Source organism: Enhydra lutris, unplaced genomic scaffold, assembly GCF_002288905.1.
Source record: "Enhydra lutris kenyoni isolate GAN:26980312 unplaced genomic scaffold, ASM228890v2 scaffoldscaffold20, whole genome shotgun sequence".
Lineage (NCBI taxonomy): Eukaryota > Metazoa > Chordata > Mammalia > Carnivora > Mustelidae > Enhydra > Enhydra lutris.
Window position 1 is genome coordinate 17,711,789 of NW_019154104.1, and position 20,134 is coordinate 17,731,922.

The 20,134-nt window shown below is 51.5% G+C and overlaps 1 protein-coding gene across 4 annotated transcripts in view; it reads right to left on the reverse strand.

The window, feature by feature from the left end:
• Positions 1–20,134, reverse strand: part of LOC111148663 (estrogen related receptor beta) — a 53,801-nt gene that overhangs the window by 11,504 nt on the left and 22,163 nt on the right. For 3 of the 4 annotated variants that reach the window (XM_022505428.1, XM_022505429.1, XM_022505426.1), the window contains 2 exons: positions 2,863–2,973; positions 2,247–2,408 (listed from right to left, as the gene is read on the reverse strand). In XM_022505428.1, coding sequence (XP_022361136.1) covers positions 2,247–2,408; positions 2,863–2,973 — 273 coding nt within the window. Of the gene's footprint in view, positions 1–2,246; positions 2,429–2,862; positions 2,974–20,134 lie in introns of all 4 variants that reach the window. The other variant, XM_022505430.1, reaches the window with a different exon arrangement.

Below are 20,134 nucleotides of genomic sequence, written 5' to 3' on the forward strand. Positions count from 1 at the left end.
GCTTAAGTTGAGTGGGCTGGGTGCCAACCTGCGCCATCTTAAGGAGAGAGTCCCGTGGTCGAGGACAGGATGGGCAAGGGCAGACAGCAGTCCCGGTCGGGGTGGGGTTGCTGGCTTGCACCTACCCTGCTAAAACCTCTCTTTCTGGCTCTCTCTCCCTCTCTCCCTCAAGGGCTAGTGAGCAGGTCTGCAGGTGAGTTTTCTGTCTAATCTGAGACGGAAATAAGTCGATTAGTTTAAATATATCAGGCACTTGATATGTCATCACCCCTAATAGGAGGTTTACATGTGGCAGCAGGAGACTCTTAATTAATTTTACCTTAAACACTAGAAGGTCAGGCCCAAATAATTCAGCATGCAAATTTATGCAAAATAGGCAAATTAGTGTTTCAGACAGACAAATGAGCCCCTATGTTTATTTTATTTTTTAATCAAAAAGAATTCAGCTCTGGACAAGGAAAAATGGAGATGGGAAAGGAGGCTTTTCATACTATTAGCAAAGACAATGACCCGGTCACGGTCCTGCCACTTGTGCCATACCCTCTGTTATGATTCCTGAGTCACAGGCAAGGACACTAAAGCTCAAGTCGGTCTGAACCCGAAGTCTGTGCCCCAACAACCACCCTGCTCGGCCCACTGCCCTCTTGGTGGGCACCAGCGGGAGATGGAGTTGGGGGGGGCAGGAAGATGTGGGAGAAGAGGGGTGCAAGGGAGACCGTGCCTCCTGGTTCTACCCCTGCCCTCAGAGGTGTTGAGGGCACTGGTGGCAGGAGAAGCAGTGACCTGGGGGTGCCACCAGGAGCCACTCCTGAGCCATTGCCGGGACACAGCAGAGGACTGAGCGTGTGGACCGGGGACAGCACGGGGAGGGGGAGAGGGAGCTGTACCAGATTTGGCCCTGGGTTAGTGGAGCAATCCAGGCTGAGGTGTCTTAAGCAGTGGCTTGACCCCACATCTGTGCTGAATCAGCACAGGCCAGATTCAAAGGCACTGAGTGTGTCATCCCAAGAGACTGAGCTCCTTAGTAAGGGCGCTCCAGCTCAGATCCCCTGGGAGCCCACCCCGAGTCAGAACGCCAGGGGCCATTAGGGAGTCCCCGTGGAAGAAATCCTACGCTTCCTGCCAGCTAAGTGACACCAGCATCACCTCCTGAGGCCTGGTCGGCACAGGAAAACTCCTTCCTAAAGGCTGAGCACGCCTCTTACACAAGGACATTCTGACTCATTCCCATCCACTGTGGGCTTTGGCATGTGAAGTCTAGGACACCTTTGCTACATCACCATGCGCACTGTATCCATTTCTCAAGCTGGTGACAAACACGAGAAGGATCTACAGACAGGAAGATAAACTGCCCCATGTCACAGAGCTAGTAAAACTCCAAGTCCACGGTGGAACACAGGATGTCCCCAGAACACACGAGACAACCTGTTAGAACCGAACAAGGGATTCACTGCACAGCCTTTGCAAACTGCCCAACATGTGTGTAATTCAATGTACGTGGGTACCGGTGTCTACAAAAACAAAACTAAGGATCATTTTCCACCGTTTATCCAGGAGGAAGCTGAAAGACAGGTTTGGGCCACACACAGCGAATGAAGTCCGTATCATGCAAAGCCTGTTCACCCACACTCTCCACACTTAGGAGAGAGGCCTCCCTCCCCATCAGGCACACAGCAACAGTGAGTCTGCGATGAACACTAGCGTGTCCGCACATCACTCATGCTCACAGTTCATCCTCATCCAAGCCCACAAAGGAAGCACTGTTGGCATTCCCTATTCACAGAGGGCGCAGGGGACCCGCTCAGGGAGACACAGCTCATAAGTTACAGACCCAGAACCCGAATCCCAGTCCCTTTCCCCAGCCCGTGTTTTTAACCACACCAGTCCACCTGTCTCTAAAGGAAGCAAGAGCCTCAATTCTCGCCCGCATTGTTTCCTCGCGCATTTCCAGTAAGGTCTGCAAGGAAACCCTTCCTTGGCCTTCAAGGATTCAAAAAAATTTGCTCTCTGGATCTTAACCTATCGTGGATGCAATCGCCACCCCTCTAGGATGGTAACTGGTTCTGAAGAGTACCAAGAATGTTCAAGAACATTACTGGACCTTCCCACACCTGCTCACCTCCAATCCCACAAGGAGAGAAAAGGAGCCCAGAAGAAAAGATGGCTTCCAGGCTCCCAGGCTCCCAGGCATTAGGACCACGGCCGTGGGGATGGTGGCTGAGTGTCCCTGGCCCCACGGGACTCACCTGGGATGTGCTTGGCCCAGCCGATGATGACCACGAGCTCCCTGTCAGCCAGGTCACAGAGAGTGGTCAGGGCCTTGATGTCGCCCTCGGGCATGCCAGGGGGAGGCATGGCATACAGCTTGTCGGGCTCGGCCACCAGCAGGTAGGAGACAATCTTGGTCACTGCCAATGACCAGAGGAGGAATGTAAATGTTGGGGAAAAGAGGAAGGTACTCGGGAAGAAAATTCGGGATCTGGGGAGTCCCAGAAGGTCACCTCCCTTCCCTCTCTGACTCCGCAAACTTATTGGCCGTGGTGATTTGGGTTCCTGTCAAATATCCAAGGGAAGCTGCTGGTGAATTCTCTTGAGAGGACCTGGCTCTGAGTGGGAGGTGAGGACAGTATTCTGGATGCTGGCCCAGGCCTTCGTAGGATCAAGCTTCGCTTGGAGCCATATTCCATAAATCCCACACGAAAAGCCTTGTGAATGAAGGCACCAAGCCAGGCACTGAGGCCACCTCCCCCAGATGCACACTGTCCCAGACCCAGCAGTGGGAAGGTGGCATTGCCCCCAAAGGATGCCAGATGTTCCGGGCATGATGTGGGCAGAAGGGGCACGGGTGACCCTGGCACTCACATGGCTTTTTAGCAGGCGGGGAAATCTGTAAGCTCAGGTACGGGCTGCTCTCAGAGTCCAGCCGCCGTTTGTATTTCTGACGGCCTCCACGCACTCGGTCAAGGCGCACACCTGGGGAAAAAAGGGGAAAAGGTATTAGGTTTTCCAACATCAGGGGACTTAGCACTAGCTCTGAATTTCAACTCTGGCTTTGTACCCCCGGACTCGATGCCTTTCCAGCTGCCCTGGGGCCGGCCTCAGGCCAGAGTCGGGCAATCCTCACTCAACTCTCTAATACCAACAGCCCCTGGGCCCGGCCCTGTCTCCGGTTCTGCATCCTCCTGAACCCTATCCTGAGCAACCTTCAGCTCTCGAGCCTTTCTGTCTCTAGAGGGAAACACAACAGAAACGCTCCTCTAGGTGTCGGGGAAGGGAGACTCCTTATTGCAGATCTGCTGGGAACCCAGGGAGTGCTGAGTTGGTTTGCAAGAGAGGAAAGGAATCTCGGCCTCTAGCAAGTACCTCAAATATGAAAACAAGAATTTTTTTTTTTTTAAACAAGAATTTTCAAACTTTTCACATACACGGCATCTGGATAGGGGTTCATGACCAACGGCAGTTTCTGGGTCCCACCTTCCGAGATTGCAGGATGACATTCTACGGTCTCTTCTAGAACACAGGGAGGGTGAGGACTGGTCAGGGCAGCGGGAGTACTCTCAGAAGCAGGGGTGTGGGCAGCCCTGGGCCAGACGCTCCTGGACGGGGATGCAGGTGAGGTGTCCTGCCTGCAGCTAGTGAGCGAACACCGCCGAGTCTCCCAGCAGCAAGTGCAAAAAGCATCCCTCCCCAGGAGAGAGGACTCTCTCAGAGAGATCCGCTATTTCTCCGGGTCTCTAGGGCCTTCCAGAAACCCACCCCACCCCTCAGCTCCCGCTGTCTAGAGAGACGTGCTGGTACCATCTGATACCCCTACCAGCCCACAGGGTGGACAGGACCTCCACCAATCTACGCGGCCTGGCCTAGAAAATGGATGGGACCCAACAAACTAGCAGAGCAGCGGGCTCCTGTTTCCTTCCCATGAAACAGGCCTTGACTAAAACACGTAATAAGGGGCACCTGGGTGGCTCAGTCATTAAGCGTCTGCCTTGGGCTCAGGTCACAATCCCGAGATCCTGGGATCGAGCCCGCATCTGGCTCTCTGCTCAGCAGGGAGCCTGCTTCTCCCTCTCCCACTCCCCCTGCTTGTGTTTCCTCTCTCACTGTCTCTCTCTGTGTCAAATGAATAAATAAAATCTTTTTTAAATAAATAAATAAATCAATAAATAAAACACATAGTAAGACAGAGCCGGAGTCCTGAGGGGAGGACAGCGGGGTGGTCTCCTCAGCCTCCGAGCTGACAGGCCCAGATCAACCCCTTTTCCTCTCCCAAAGGTCAACAGCATCGCCCTCACAGAGGCCCAGCAGTGCATCTTCATCCAGGGCCCCGTCTGGCACTTTCCCCAGCACCTCCTCCTGCCTGTCCTCCCAGGGTGGCGGGGGCGGCTGCTCGTCCTGTCCGCTCAGGCCCTTCTTGGGCAGAGGCAGGAGGAAGGGACGGTAACTGAATAGGTTGAGGATTTGGATCCCATTCATGCCAGGGGTGATTTTCTGGCTGTTTCTTAGAATGCACAGCTAGTCCATTTCAGTCCCTGGGACCAGAGAGAAGTCCCCTAGAGCCACAAGAGCCACTGGAAGTAAAATCACTTTGTTTTCTGAATGGCAGGGACCAGCCCTTCAACTGCTAACTGCCCTAAAGGAACTTGGGGTGACGAGTGCCTCGGGTTGAGGGCTCAGACCACCTCCTCCCCCAGAAGCACCAAACCAGACCGCCTAAGGGGACGGTGTCTTTGGCCAGTCACTGCTCCGCATTTCCATCAGCAGGTGCCCCTTTTACTACAGACAGGTGCTCCTGTACTCGATGCTGGACATGGCTGCAGCGAACTTTTTCGGGGGCAGAGAGTTGACCCAGCATCCCACCCCTGCTCCCTGTGGGAAGGTCATTCCCCGGTGGTGCGTCATCTCGGAGGAGGCCAGTGCCCACCACCGACTCTGGATATCCAAGTGCGGCAGGTCCTCCGGCTGGTACCCGTCTGGAGGTCGAAGCATGGCCCTGGGACATATAGGCCCAGTCCACGGGAGGCTTTGATCGAATGGCACGTGGTCAGGGCAGCCCCAGGCCACATGCTCCCTGCCACCACATCTCCTGTGCCTGGGCTTCCCCTGGCCCTTGCTGGCCTCTCAGTGTGCTCTTGGAGCCTCTGGAGAAGCTTCCAGTGAACTCCCCTTTTGCACTGAGGGGCAGAATGGACTGCAACCGACCACACCTGCACCTGGGTTCTCCAGACCCTGAGGCGAGGAGAGTTTATCCAGAAGGTGAACTCGGGAAGACAGCCAGTAACCAGTGGGTTCCTGAGCAGGGGTCTCCGGGTGTCAGCCACGGAGGCTTGGCCTCACTGGGGACCCTGGGAGACAGGGTAGGACACGCCCCAGGGACCTCTACAGCAGATGAGGGCTTTGGGGCATTCACACAGGTGCCCAAAGAAAGCCCCCGGCCAAGCGGTGCTCACGAGGTAGCACTTGGGTCAGCATGTGCATGACAGAGGGCTGCGTGGACGCAGGTGGGACACTGGCTGCTGCCCTCCTCCTTCTCTGGGGTGGTCCCAGCCAGGCCTCACCTGGGAGCGAGTCTGAAATGCTAACAACTCAGGCTGCCCCCCACGAATCCGAGTCAGCACGCTCACAAGGTGACTCTTGGCATGGAGGCGGGTGAGTCTGGGAATCATCCGAGCGACCAGCCGTGCTCGGACCTTGAAGGGGACAGCGGAGACCCATCCCGTGCAGGACCTAACACCCATGTGCGCTGGGAGGACTTTGGCTCCCACCCTCCACCCCTCCCGGCTGCTCAGGGCAGAAGGAGCAGTCACAGAAACGTAGGAAGGACGGCTCCTCCCTTGAAGGTTTTGGAGGCAAAGGTCCCTGTTCTCCTGACCCCCTCCTGTGATCCAGCCTCAGAGCGGCTCACCCCTGCCTATGACACTGAGAGCCAAACCCTCTACCAAGCTTTGCTTTTTCTTGGAAAGCTGGTGAGATGAAAATGCCGAGCTTCGTTCACAGAGGACAATGAGGACGCCCCTTTCCTGCGCACCTACTACGCAGCAGGGTCTGCCTGGAGTCCAGGAGGAGCCCCTTCCCCACTTTGACTTTCTCTCCTGGTTCTCCCTTCCATCCCGCGGCTGTCAGCAGGAGTGGGAACTGCTCGACAAAACAAAGAACGAGGGAGGCGTCCCTTGGCAAGGCTGGCACTTGCCACTTCAGTCACTACCTCGATCTGGAATGTTCTCGGTCCGGACACAGGGCCCAGCCTTTAGCGGGTGTTTAAGAAGTCTCGGTGCATACAGGAACCGATGGGCCTCCTTCCCCCGACCCCCAGGAGGGCCGGGTGCTTCTTCCAGGGCTCCAATAGCACAGCACCCTGGCTTCCCCTCCCGACCAGTAGCCCCTACCCAGTGGGCTGCTCTCTGTCCCATTCCAGGGTCTGTCATGGTGCCCAATGCCCAGCAGATGTTGAGAAAGTCAGAGCTGTTACTGACATCATCTCCATTATTATTACTACTCCTCCCCGACACTGTGTACATGTCTCTGGTAAGTCACAGTAAGAAGAATCACGAGGAGGCGCCTGGGTGCCTCAGTCGGTTAAGCGTCTGCCTTCAGCTCAGGTCATGATCCCAGGGACCTGGGATGGAGTCCCACACAGCTCCTTGCTCAGCAGGGAGCTTGCTTCTCCCTTTCCCCCTGCTCCTCCCTCTGCTCAAGCTCGCTCTCTCAAATAAATAAAAAAAATAGTATTAAAAAAAGAATAATCATGTAAACAGCCTAATTTATGGAGGACTTTTGCTATGTGTTACCCTTTTTCATCTACAGCATATGAAGCTAGCACAATTATCCCCATTTTATGATTAAGAACCACTGAGGCTTGGGGGATGGTTGAGGGATCTGCCCAATAAAGGAGCCAGGACCCACCAACTCTTGGCTACACCAGGGTACCACCCCCCAGGACCCAACCTGTGTCATCTTCCGTCTACATTTTCTCCTTCAGATCTTCATGGCAGGATGGTCAATGGCTCCAATCAATACACACGTCAATTATCAGCTTATTCTGTTTTCTTAAGAAAAGTAGCCCCCTGGCTTTGATCTTGCCCAAACTGAGGCCTGACGTGAGCCAGGCTTGCCTCCTGGCTTCCTGCCTACTTTCCCAGGTCTCACCCCAGCCACAAGCCCTTAAGGGCTCCAGCCCACGGGATCCAGCGGGCAAGGACCCACACCCATCTTGATGGCTCAAACGGCTTTGGCGCAGTTGGCTCTCATAGTGTTTGTCTCATCATCAGGTATGGGGGAGGGGGCAATGGTGACACCAACTCTGCTCGCCGAATATGGCTTTTGTGATCATCATAGTGAGAAAATGCTTGGTCAGTTGGCAGTGGTTCCAGTAGGCCAGGGAAGGCCGTCCCTCCTGCCGCCACGCTCGGCAGCCTTCATGGGGACTTTGCCACGCCACCTTGCACGTGTTTCCCTCTGTTCCTATCCACTCTTCAGTAGGGTCTTAAGGGAAAGAGCCCACGTCAGCTCTGCTTTCTGAGCTCTCCTCCCCCCATACTGTACCAAGGGTAAAGAGGTCATCATATTTAGGGTGGAGGAGTCCTGAGGTGTAGGCCTGGGCTTCCTAACCCAGAGACCCCCTTCCCACAGGCTGCGCCCCCACCTGACACAGCCGTATCCTTCCAGCCCACGCTGTTCCCAAAGGCCAATGAAGATCTGGATTCACCCTCAAAAGCCCAGTTCAAGTATCAGCTCTACTGAGAAGCCTTCCAGACTCCCTGGAGCAGAGCTGGCCATGCCCTTCTTGAGCTCCCTTCGCTTACTCTCTATTACGGCAACTTCAGTCAAAAAAACAACTCTTCACAGTACACTGTGCTCATCCCCCTGCTGGACTATGGGCACCTCCTGGGCAAGGACTTTCATCTTTGACGCCCAAGCTCAGCACCCAGCCCGTGGGAGGCAGCCAAGCATCTGAGTAGAATGATGCACCAGTTCAAACCAGCCCTCACACTTAGGGAACAAAAGAATCTCAGGGTCTGGTCCTTTTCCCAGCAACCAGAAATTTACTCCCTTAGGCGAACCCATTCCTCAGGAAGGTCTTCCTCTGTACTGAGCTAAAGTCTGTCTCCAGATCACTTTCTACCCTCCATCCCACCAATGAGACCAACCCCCTTTCACAAGATAATCCTTTATGGATTTGAACCTCCTTTGGTACCCTCCTTCTTTAGCCAAGCACTCTTTATTTTCTCTATCTGGATAGTATTTCAGGCCAGTCACCTCCCCGCCTTCTACACATCTGTCTTTATTGATGTGGTCTGCTCTGAACTGAGCACCAACAGCATCTCAAGGAGCAGAGACAGTGGACAGAGGTCTCAATTCCTCTGCACGCTGCCTAAACAGACACTGGTCAACTATGTTTATACTTACTACCTGGCAATGTGTTTTTGTATTTTCTAGAGTACTCTGCTCACAATTTTAGGAAAACAAGGTAATGGCACAGACTGTCCCCATCCTGGGGGCTGCAACAAGATGCTACTTCATGAATCCTTTAAAAACAAATCACCAAATTCTAGTGGTGGGGTCTGGCAGACATTATTAGATGTCTACCCCACTGTCTTTCCATTCTGTGTCTTTCATGGTAAGGGAACCTGGATTTTGTTTGTGTCCTAGCCAGTCCTACCAATCCTGGTCCCTCCCTACCTTCTCAGTTGCTGTGATAGCAAGTGCTGGTCCTACAACCTGGCTCTGGCCAATGGCTTATAATGGGAAGTCCATGCTGGGGGACCTTCTGGGAATGGTTTTGCTTTTCTGATACAAGGGACAGACATGTTCAGTGCAACTCTGCCTTTCTCCTCCCCTGACCTGGAAGGCGACGGTCAGAGCTACGGCAACCACCTTGCAACCATGAGGAAGCCAAGCGAGGACCCCAAAGCACACCAAAGAAAGACAAAAAGGACTGAGAGTCCTTGATGCTATGACTGAGAAGCCTGTAAAATGCCAGCAAACTCCCATCTCCAGAGTCCTTGGCAGGTGGGGGGATCAATCTCATTTATTGATGACTGCTACTAGCAGTCAAGTTCTCCGTAACTTGCAGCAGAAAGCAATTTTCACTGATAAAATGGGCAATTACTTTCTAAATTAGGATGTTTAAGTCTTACAAACACCCAGTGGCGGGGGTGGCGGGGAAGGTGGGAAAGAGAAGGCATCTTGAACTTGAAATGAGAGTTGCCTTACTGTTTGTCCTTACAGTTTTGGCAAAATATCTAGAAAGCAGGCTCAGAGCATATTAAAGTACTACTTAACTTAAAATTATAGTCTGGGATTATTAGATTGTGTCATCTCATTGATACTTTCTGGATTTAAAAAAGCACTAATAAGGGGCACCTGGGGTGGTTCAGTGAGTTAAGCCTCTGCCTTCAGCTCAGATCATGGTGTCAGGGTCCTGGGATCGAGCCCCGAGAGCCCAGCAGGGAGGCTGCTTCTCTCTCCGTCAAATAAATAAATACAATTTAAAAAAAAAAAAGGCACTAATAAGGGACGCCTGGGTGGCTCAGTCGTAAAGCGTCTGCCTTCAGCTCAGGTCATGATCTCGGGGTCCTGGGATCGAGTTCTACATCAGGCCCCCTGCTCACTGGGGAGCCTGCTTCTCCCTTTGCCTGCTGCTCCCCTTGCTTGTGCTCTCTCTCTCTCTCTCCCTCTCTGTGTCAAATAAATAAATAAATAAATCTTAAAAAAAAATTAATACTTAACATGCAAAATGTTACAGATCTCTAAGTTAATAAATACATAGCCTTCGTTTTAACCACTGTTCAACACTGTTAATCCCTGAACATGTACAGGACAAAATTTAAGTATTCATAAATTTGCTAAGAATACAGAAAGACTGATGATCACTGGGATCCACGTTCCTATGCAGACTGAGTCCTGTAGCTGAACCCAGGACTGGATAGGGAGCTGTCCTGGGCCAACATGGTAACCCCTCTAAATCCTGTACAAGATTACGACAGATAATACCGGTGCAGATACAGATACGACACAAGCGTAAGCAGAAGTTCTCATCTACTAAGCAGCTGTCACTTGGTGCTGGCCTCTGCTCTAAAAATTGTACGTATGTTATTTTACTTAGGGATTGCAACACCCTAGGAAGGAGATTCTCTTAGCCCATTCTACAGATGGAGAAATTGAGGTTAAGAGAGGGTGAGGAACTTGCCAAAACCACAGAGGTAGGAAGGCAGTGGACTTTGACCTCCGAGGACAGCTACGGTTCTCACCTGCTTGCTGGGGCAATTCCCACCAGGTCTCTTCAGGCTGGCGTTGCTAAAGGCTCCTCACTTCTGCTAGCCCTGGGGTGCATCCCCACTTCTAACTGGTTCCCTCCATCCCGCTCACCCCTCTATAAATAGTTCCTTCTTTAAATCCTCTCTGGTGACCCCAGGAGGAGACATCTGTTCCTTCCCAGAGCCCTGACCAAGGCAGTGGGAAGGTGAGATGTGCTTGGTCACCCTTGCGAGGAATAGAGGGGAAAGGCATCGAGAACGGGAAGAGTAGCCCAGTCCATGCCAAGATGCTCCATCACAACGCCTGGAAAGCAAAGACCCAGGGCCCTCCTGGCTGTGGCTTGCGAGGCTTGCCTGGTGACTATGTTTGAGGGTAGAAAACTGTGCGGACCGCCCAGAGAGGTCTGTGCCTCCAAAGCAGAAGAGAGAAGCATTAGCGTCAGGGTCGGACCTGGATGCAATCCCTGACTCTACCTCTTAGCACCTCAGTGACCTTGAGCAAGTTTCCTCACCTCTCTGTGCTTCGACTGCGGTACCTGTACAAAAATAACAGTTATGGGGCGCCTGGGTGGCTCAGTGGTTTAAGCCTCTGCCTTTGGCTCAGGTCATGATCTCAGGGTCCTGGGATAGAGCCCCACATGGGGCTCTCTGCTCAGCAGGGAGCCTGCTTTCCCCTCTGTCTCTGCCTGCCTCTCTGCCTACTTGTGATCTCTGTCTGTCAAATAAATAAATAAAATCTTAGAGAAAAAAAATAAAAGTCTCAGACCTGTTTAAAAAAAATAAATAAAATAACAGTTATGTACCTTGCAGGATCGTTTTGAGGACTGAAGGAGCTGGCACACATAAACCATTTGTAACACTGTGAGCACTAGTAAGTGATCAGTAAGTCTCAGTTAATCATATAATTAGTATTAAAAATCCTGTTGCCTATTTTGACCGTATCACTAGCAGCATCCTGGCCATGGTACTACCCTGCAGTTCTGCAAGATGCTAGCACTGGGATGAACTCGGTAGCGTATTTCTTACAACTACATGTCAATCTTCACTGATCTCAAAAATAAAAAGGTTAATTAACAAGACTGTTAGCTGCTAGCGGAAATGTAAAATGATGCAGCTGTTACAGAAAGCAGCCTGGCAATTCCTCAGTGACAGGGCTGTCATCCACATCGTATCACACGGCACGGCAACGAATTCCAGGTACGTCCCCAAAGGAACTGAAATCAGGAATTCCAGCAGACACTAGGATCTCCGTGTTCACGGCAATAACACTCACGAGAGTCAAAAATGTGGAAGCAACCCAACCGTCTGTTGGCAGATGACTGGGTGAACAAAATATGGTATATCCATTCAATGGACTACGACCCAGCCAGGAAGAGAGACACTGTTCTGACCTGCTACGGCATGGACGAACTTTGAAGACATTAGGCTCAGTCAAAGATGCCAGACACAAAAGGAGAAATGTTGTATGAGTCCACCTGTAAGAATACCTAGAGTCGACAGAAGACAGACTGGAGGTTACCAGGGGATGTGGGCTGGGTAGAATGGGGGTCACTGTTTCTTGAGTACGGGTTTCTGACTGAGATGATGAAAATGGGAACTAGAATCACTGTCCGTGTGCTTTGCACCTCTGAATCGTACAAAATGGCAGACTTTGTTACTGTATTTTGTCAGTTAAAAATACTTCATCTTTCTCAGGTTCATGGAATTAAATAACAAAATGTGTGAAAGTAGCCAAGTGCTTGGTACACAGTAGGCGCTTAATAGTCACTGCTTTCCTTTCACCTGCCCATGGAAGGTGGTAAGGTCTAGAAGGAACTGACAGCCTCCTTCTTGGGAAGAGAGCAAAACACACCCCCTTAGTTATAACTACCTGAGTCAGATACATTTAAAAACAAAACAACAGCAGGAAAAAAAAAAAACACCTTAAGGAAGTAAGGTTCAGAGATGTTGAGTATTGTGCCCAGGATCACACAGCTCCAACCCGGCTTCTTTCTGGAATACACCCACAGGGTGCAGCACTGTCTCCATCCCACCCAGGACAGAGGCTCTGCCTGTAGCTGTATGACCCACAGACCCCACCAGGCTCCTCCCCAAGCTGGTGCTCCTCTACCCACAGTGGCCAATCCCATGTCCTAGCTCAGGGCACAGGAAACATTCCAGTAGCTGCAGGACCACTCTGGGACAGAAAATCCTTGGAGGGAGGAGGTGCCAGGCTCCCCCAACCTCTTGATCCCATCCGCGCCCATCTGCTGACCTCTCCAGCCGCCTGCAGCTCTGTCCGTGTCCAGAGGCGGCAGCTGCCTCATCCTCATCAGATGTCCACTTGCTGACTTGATAAGATCAGCCTCCTGACTTTTTTCTTAATGGAAGTAAAATAACTCCTGCTTCCCTCCACCTCCCTCCTTTCTTCTCATTTTTCCCTCCCTTAGCTGGACAAGATCCCAGGCTTTCGGAAGTATAAATAGCCAAGAGTGCAGGGGCCCAGTAGCCGGGGGGCAGTTCAAGTTTCTTTCTTTTCTGCCCAGGCGCTAAAAATAACCCGCGAGAGCTCTGAGGAGCGTGGCCCTGCACCTGGCCCAGAGCCTGGCCCCGGCGCGCTGCTCCTGTCACATTTCTCTTCCCACAGGAAACGTTCGGACCAGGCTGGAGAGGGAAAGGCCTCTGAGCCCATGTCCTCCCCGGGGTCTCCTCTGCAGAGCTGCTGTCTGCATCTAAGGGCAGGATCTCTCCTGACATTGCAGAATGTTCAGGGTCAGGACCCTTCTCATCACCGGACCCACAAATCGCCCCTCCTGCCCTACCCCCAACTCCATTCAGTGTCCTTGCTTTATGAATGACACAAGCAGGTCCACATTGGTACCATGCTTCACAGTTCGGAAAGCGATTTCCACGTCTCATTAATTCTGCTTAACAATTCTAAGGGAAGGAGACTCCATGACTGTTATTATTCCCGCGTGAAACTGAAGCCCAGAAAGGACAGGTAACCTGCTCAGGGACACACAGCCAGGAAATATCAGAGGGAGGAACTGAACCTTGACCTCCAAGTCCTATCTTCTTGGCTTTAAACTTGAGATCACCAGACAGTGGGATCATTGGGAAGCCACGGAAAGCCTCTGAAAGATACGGACAAGAGTACTTAACCCCTCTGAGGTTCTGAGTCAGTAGGTCTGGGGTGATGTCCAGGAACAGATAATCTCTCAATGTTCCTCCAGCGATTCTGAGAACTTGCCAGGTCTGGCGAGCTCTGTGCTAGACCTGTTTTATTCAGTACTTTATCTGACCAGTGTTCTTCTTTGGGGACTTAGGGGCTGACTCTGCCTGTAAGTTCTACCAAATTATAGCTGACTCATCTCTAGAAAGAGGAAACCACCGAGAAGGTGATGTGGGTACCCAGAGGCTGCGGGTCATGGGGGCATGCTGACCGCTGTCCCAGCACAGCAGAATGCCCTCATCTACACTCCTACACATGCCCAGCCTCCTTCACCTACCTGTCCTGAAGGGGGTTCTGGCTGACAGGTGAGCTCACCTTGCTGCCTAGGACAGGATGGCTATTTGGGGCTGCCTCTTACCTTGGTGCCATATCCTCATGGTGAAGAGTCTCATGCCTGATTCACTAGAAGTCAAGGGAGTCTTGTAGTGAAACCACATGCTACCTAATATCCCGGGGCTTGTGCCAATGGCTCCTGGATGGATACAATGGTTCTGCATCATGAGCCCCTGGCCCCCTGTCCATTAAATTTTCCATCAGCTGCTCTCTTCTCTGGACCCTTCTCACTCAGACCATCATATGACCAAGGGCATTTCAGCAAGCCTGGGCTGTCCCTGCATTTCCAACTGCCAAGTCGGCTCCAACACTGTGCACCCAACAGAGCAAATCTATTTAAACCCAGTTTCCCCTTCCTTTCCCTTCCTTTTCTCTCCCCTTTGAGGAAAAACTACAAGCTTTGCTACTGGCCAAGCTAACCACACTGAGTTGGAATGGGTTTTTTTTTTTTTCTTTTAAGATTTTATTTATTTATTTGAGAGAGAGACAGTGAGAGAGAGCATGAGCAAGGAGAAGGTCAGAGGGAGAAGCAGACTCCCCATGGAGCTGGGAGCCGGATGCGGGACTCGATCCCGGGACTCTGGGATCATGACCTGAGCCGAAGGCAGTCGTCCAACCAACTGAGCCACCCAGGCTTCCCTGGAATGGGTTTCTTAAAAGGATTTCTCACATAACCAAGGAGACTAGCTACCACTCAGCTCTGTTATTTACTGGCTGTGTGGCCTCAGGCAAATTAAACTCACCACATCAGGCATGGCCAATAGCTGTCAGCTGTGCCACTGCCTTCCATTTCCTAGTCTGTGGCAGACATTGCTAATCGCTCACCACTCCGGCCTACGGATCCCAATTGTGCGTAAGCCTTTAGATCATGTATCTAAGCAGCCACCCCAACCCCACTCAACATGTAACAGGTCAACTAAAAGGTAATTTACCACCCAGGAGCCTGAATTACTTCTCAGGATCCTTCTATCTCTACAACTCTGGTTCTGTAATCATAGGTCTTTTTTTTTTTTTTTTTAAGATTTTATTTATTTGTTTGAGAGAGAGAGAGAGAGAGAATGAGGGAGAGAGTGCACACACATGAGATCAGGGAGGGTCAGAGAGAGGAGACTCCCCACTGAGCAGGGTCTCCAGCATCATGACCTGAGCCAAAGGCAGTCGCCCAACCAGCGGAGCCGTCCAGGCACCCTATAATCATAGGTCTTAGTCGGACTTCAGGAACCTCTTAGTTAGGCTTCTGTGAAGCTCCTAAAATTGTCTACAAAATTTTATGGGTAAGTACTTGCAGATTTTCAAAGCAATTCATCAATCCTTAAATCAGTTACAATTGGATTAGAGGCAGTCACAGTAAAGAGCATGTAAATGAACAAATGAATAATTTCAAGTCGGGAGTACTTCAACCAGGAAGTAAACAAAAGGGAATGATAACAAAGGGAAGTGGGAAGAAAGGCCTTTGTGAGATGGCACCTCAGTCTGGGGTGCAAGGATGAGAAGCCAGCCACGGGGACAGCATTCCGGGCAGGGGAAAGCCCAAAGCTCCTAGAGGGGGAGAGAGTCTGTCATGCTTGAGGATCAAAAGGAAACCAGTGAGGGGTGCCTGGGTGGCTCAGTGGGTTAAAGCCTCTGCCTTGATCCCAGGGTCCTCTGCTCAGCAGGGAGCCTGCTTCCCTCTCTCTGTCTGCCTACTTGTGATCTCTGTCTGTCAAATAAATAAATAAAATCTTAAAAAAAAAAAAAAAGAAAGAAAGAAAGAAACCAGTGAGGCTGGAGCCCAGTGAGCAGGAGAGGAATGGGACCAGATGACCCTGAAAAGATAGGAGGGGCTATATCACGTGGAGTGAAAAGGACCAGAGTGAAAAAATGAAGTAGAAAAACAGGGAAAACGCTCAGACAAGCCCCTCACAGAGAAGGAATCCCGAGTGGCTAGTACGCGTAGGAAACACGCTTCTCTGATACTGGCAAGCGTACACATGAAAGCCGTAGCAAGATACCACTTTACCCACACCAGCAAAAATTAAGATGTGTTGGTGAGGTAGGGAGCAACCACAAGGTCTGAACCCAAGTACTAAGTCAGTACAACGGAATCAAGAACAAATTCATAGCGTCTGATAAAGCTGAGGCTGCACAGACCGGGCACTTCTACCCTCCCCTGGGGCCTGAAATCCCTGTTGTGCAACCACCAGGACACAGGGCGTGTGAAGCACTACTCTCTTGGCAGTAGAAAGGAAAAACCAACTTCCCCCCCAAACTCACCCAGTGACACCACAGTGCAGCAGTGTGCAAACTAAGGTCTCTGGGCTAAACCCAGGTCTCTGGGCTAAACCCAGGGCTCTGCCTGTCCATCAGAACATAGTTCTGTTCACTCATCTCTCCACCATCTGTGGCTGCTTCCACCCTGGAACAACGGTGAGTTCCATAGCTGCCACAGAGGCCTTCAGGCTCATAAAGCCTAAAATGTTTATCCTCTGGCCGCCTCCTGCTAAACAGCAACGAAAATGAATGAATTACAGCACCGTGGGACAACAGCATTCATCTCAGAAACATCATCTAAAACATTCCAGATGCAGGACACATAGAGTGTAATTTCATTTAAAACAAATCCCCCCACCCCAATACCCACAGAGATATAAACACCATAAAACCATTTTAAAAAGTTTAGGAAAACCGATGTGAAACCAGGGTAAGTTACCTTTGAGGGTAATGAAAATGGGGAAGGGCACAAAGGGAACCTGAAAAGTCAGGGTAAAAATTTTTTTCGGAAGCCTGGGTGGCTCAGTGGGTTCAGCCTCTGCCTTCAGCTCTGGTCATGATCCCAGGGTCCTGGGATTGAGTCCCACTACGGGCTCTCTGCTCAGCAGGGAGCCTGCTCCCCCCTCTCTCTCTGCCTGCCTCTCTACTTGTGATCTCTCTGTCAAATAAATAAAATCTTTAAAAAAAAAAAGCTATTTAAAAAAATGGAAGGTATCAGTATTCATCATATTTTACATATATTTCTGGCATATAAAAGTGCTTGCCCACCCAAATACCTTATTCCCCTTTTCCATACCAATAGAGTTTTAGTGGGACACATGGCATCCCACTGGCTGAAGACTACAATTCCCAGACTTCCCTACAAGGGCATGGCCATATGACCAGGTTCCACCAATGAGCTATGAGTGGAAAGAACACGTGCCACTTCTGGATCCCATCCTTCCAATGAGCTGGCCAGCCAATGCCTCCTTCGGCTGCCTGAGAGATGGTATTAACTGGGTCCACCTGCTAAGGCTGGCCAAGGTGCCAGCCAGTACCAGACTTCTGGACTGTTACATGAGAGATGAGAGGGCTACACAACTATCCTGTTTAAGCTTCTGGTGTTGGTTCATTTGTTTGGAGAGGGGAAGGGAGTCTCTTTTTTATAGAAGCTCAGCCTTAGCCTAACTAATATACTATATTTTCCTGAATCTACTCAATGTTTACTTTTTAAGGAATTTTTTTTTTTTTTAAGTGGATGGGGTAAGGAAGTGGATACAGTAAATGCTATCAGGTCTTTGGGAAAGTTTTGCTAGAAAGGGGAACAAGGTGAGAGCAGTAGCCGGATGAAGGTGAAAGGTCAAAATACAGTGGTGGGGGGGTTAAAATTTAAATTTTGATGTTATAAGGGGAGAATAAAAGTATGTTTGTGTGCTGAGGAAGATGATCCAGCAGTGAGGAAGAGTGTGATGAGGCTGGAAGCAGAAATGATGCCACAGGACTGAAGTCCTTGACAAAGAACGATTCAGAGCACAGGCGGGGAGACCGGCTTTTGACAGGAGCAGAGATAGCTCTAAACAGGGGTGAGGACAGGAAACAGCGGGTAGGTTTGTGGATTCGATAGCCGGTGAGTAAGAAACTCCCCCACTTGACTGTTTCTATTTTTTCAAGAAAATGGGAAGCAAGGTCATTGGCCAAGGATGGGGGAGAGAGGCTACAGGAGGTTCAAAACTGCCTCCTGGATCACAGAAGAAAATCAACCACGTAATATGGTGAAGACCATGGATCTCCAATCAGTGACGGACATGCTACTTTGGGGTACAACTCTGGGGCTTTCCCTGAAGAGTTGGGAGCGAGATGAAAATGACTATGATGAGGATTCCCCATTTACAGGAAAAGGAGGCTTACGGAGGTTTAAGTAAAGCATCTGAGGAGCTGAGCAGTGGTGACGCTGGGTATCGCTGGGTCTGTACGACCACCGAACCCATTGTTTCATGCTTCAGCACACCAAAAGTCCTACTCGGACAGTAGTAAGGATTCAGCACAGACAAGATCAGGCCCTATGGTTTCAACAGGTTAACAGCTCCCCAACCAAAGGTCATCCGATCATCGTGCCTGACCGGCCCAGAGGCTGCAGCCACATGGGAAGAGCTTGTGAGCCGTCAGACTTTGAGTGTGTATGCGCACGTGTGCACGTGTGTGCGTCATTGTGCACGCGTGTAAGATGGAAAGTGGTTGGGTGTGGGGGGGTGGGGAAGATACAAATATACATTAGCGTTCTTGGGCTCTAGTTCAAAACTATTCTCTGAAGTGCCAGAGCGCTGGTTTGTTTTGGAACGCTAATGCATTTTGGAAAAGAAAGAAAGAATTTTTAAAAGCAAGTCACCTCTCATCCTCTTTCTTCATTCACAGGGCCAGCAAAGTGGTATTTCTGGCAGGGGCTAGAGGCAGAAATACTCTATAAATACAAAGCCATTAAATCCCATGCAGCGGGAACCTGATCGGAGCCTCCTTTTAATTTCCTGACATGAGCTGGCCACTAACCCAATTACCCAGAATCCCCGCAGGAGCCCTCCGCCCGCCAAACAAGCACAAAGACAGTGAGAGCATATCGCATGGATGTCAGCCCAGCTTTCACTGAAATCAAATATCTTTTAGAAAACACTTGGGGAAAGCGAGGCAGGGGCCGAGGGAGGAGGAAAGGGAGCAGGACAGGGAGGCTGTCGGCCTGAGGCAGGTGAAGTGAGGTGAGGAGAAGTGAACCAGCAGGACCAGCCTTCGAGGGGGAGCTGCTGGAAGCCCGGAGCTATACTGAATGAAGCCTGAGGGCTCCCTGAGAAAGCCAGCGAGCAGTTTTCCAGGCTCTTCCAGGCTCTTCCGCTGAGAGGCTGTCAGGCCACACCGCAGCCGGGCCAGTTAGCCCGTCTCTCAGGGGAGAGCTTCTCCAGGGGTGTCCCAAGGGAGATGCTCATCCTGACTTTCGGCCCCAGACAGAGGGACAGCCCTGATGGGTACCACCTCTGAGATTCCCACCAGGGGATCCAAGAGGAAGATCGGGGCAGCCAGGGTGCCCGAGAGGTGACATCTTACAGCAGTCCCACAGCGGGTTTCACCAAGGAGCTGTTCCAGCTGGGCTGCACCCCGAACTCCACGGCCCTACAGGTGACAACACGGAGGCCCAGGAGCATGTGGAACAACACGCACGGCAAGATCCCCTCAGGGCCAGGAGGAGGGCGCAGGCACCAACTCCCAACCTAGTGTGGATTTTGTAGTCAACGTTTTATGAAGAGAAAAATCACTTTTATTCCCTCTGAAAATATAGACTTTCACACGCTGGATTTGCTTTAAGCGAGACAGACCCACGGGCATCACCTAACTACATTGCTCAGTCAATGATTCCAGAGCCTGCGGCGGCCTCAAGGCAGAGGCTAAGCCAAAGGAAGCCATGTGACCAGACATCTCCCCCCCACCCCCAGCCCCTGAGGTTGCTGGCCCCCTCCCCCATCATGAAACACTCTCGGGCTGTTTTACTTGAGAAAAGAAAACCTGTAAGAGACTTCTGGAGCTGCTGGGCAGAAGGCAGGAAACAGCCTTCAGATGTGTAGGTGGGATGGGGAGGAAGGGGAGCTGGCATTCCCATCCTTTCCCCGGCCTCCTATTACCCCCATAGCCATGTGCCAGACCCAGGACCCGGGCCTCCAGTCCCCCGTTCCTCCGCCCACTGTGGAAGCTTGCGGAGGAGCAGCAGCTCCTGGGAAGACTCGAGTCTGCCTTTCAGAGTCAGGTCAGCATGAGGGAAGCAGGGAGCCTGCGCCTGTCCCAGGGGCCTGGGCTCCTGCTCACCGAGTGGTGGGGGGACAACCAAACAAAAGCAGGAGCCAGGGAGGCTGCCAAGAGCCCCTGCCTGGCAGGGACCCAGGCGCCTTAATGAGGCAAGCTCCTAAGGGGGATGGTCCCCATGGAGCTTCTGATCGCAGGATCCCACCAAGGCTCAGCATTGCAGGGGCGGTGGGGGGCTGGGGAGAAACTAAATGGAGGCGCTGGGCTTTGTCCACACTCAGGTGCCTTTGTGTCACCCTGCCCCCTCTGGATTTGGAACTGCCAGCTC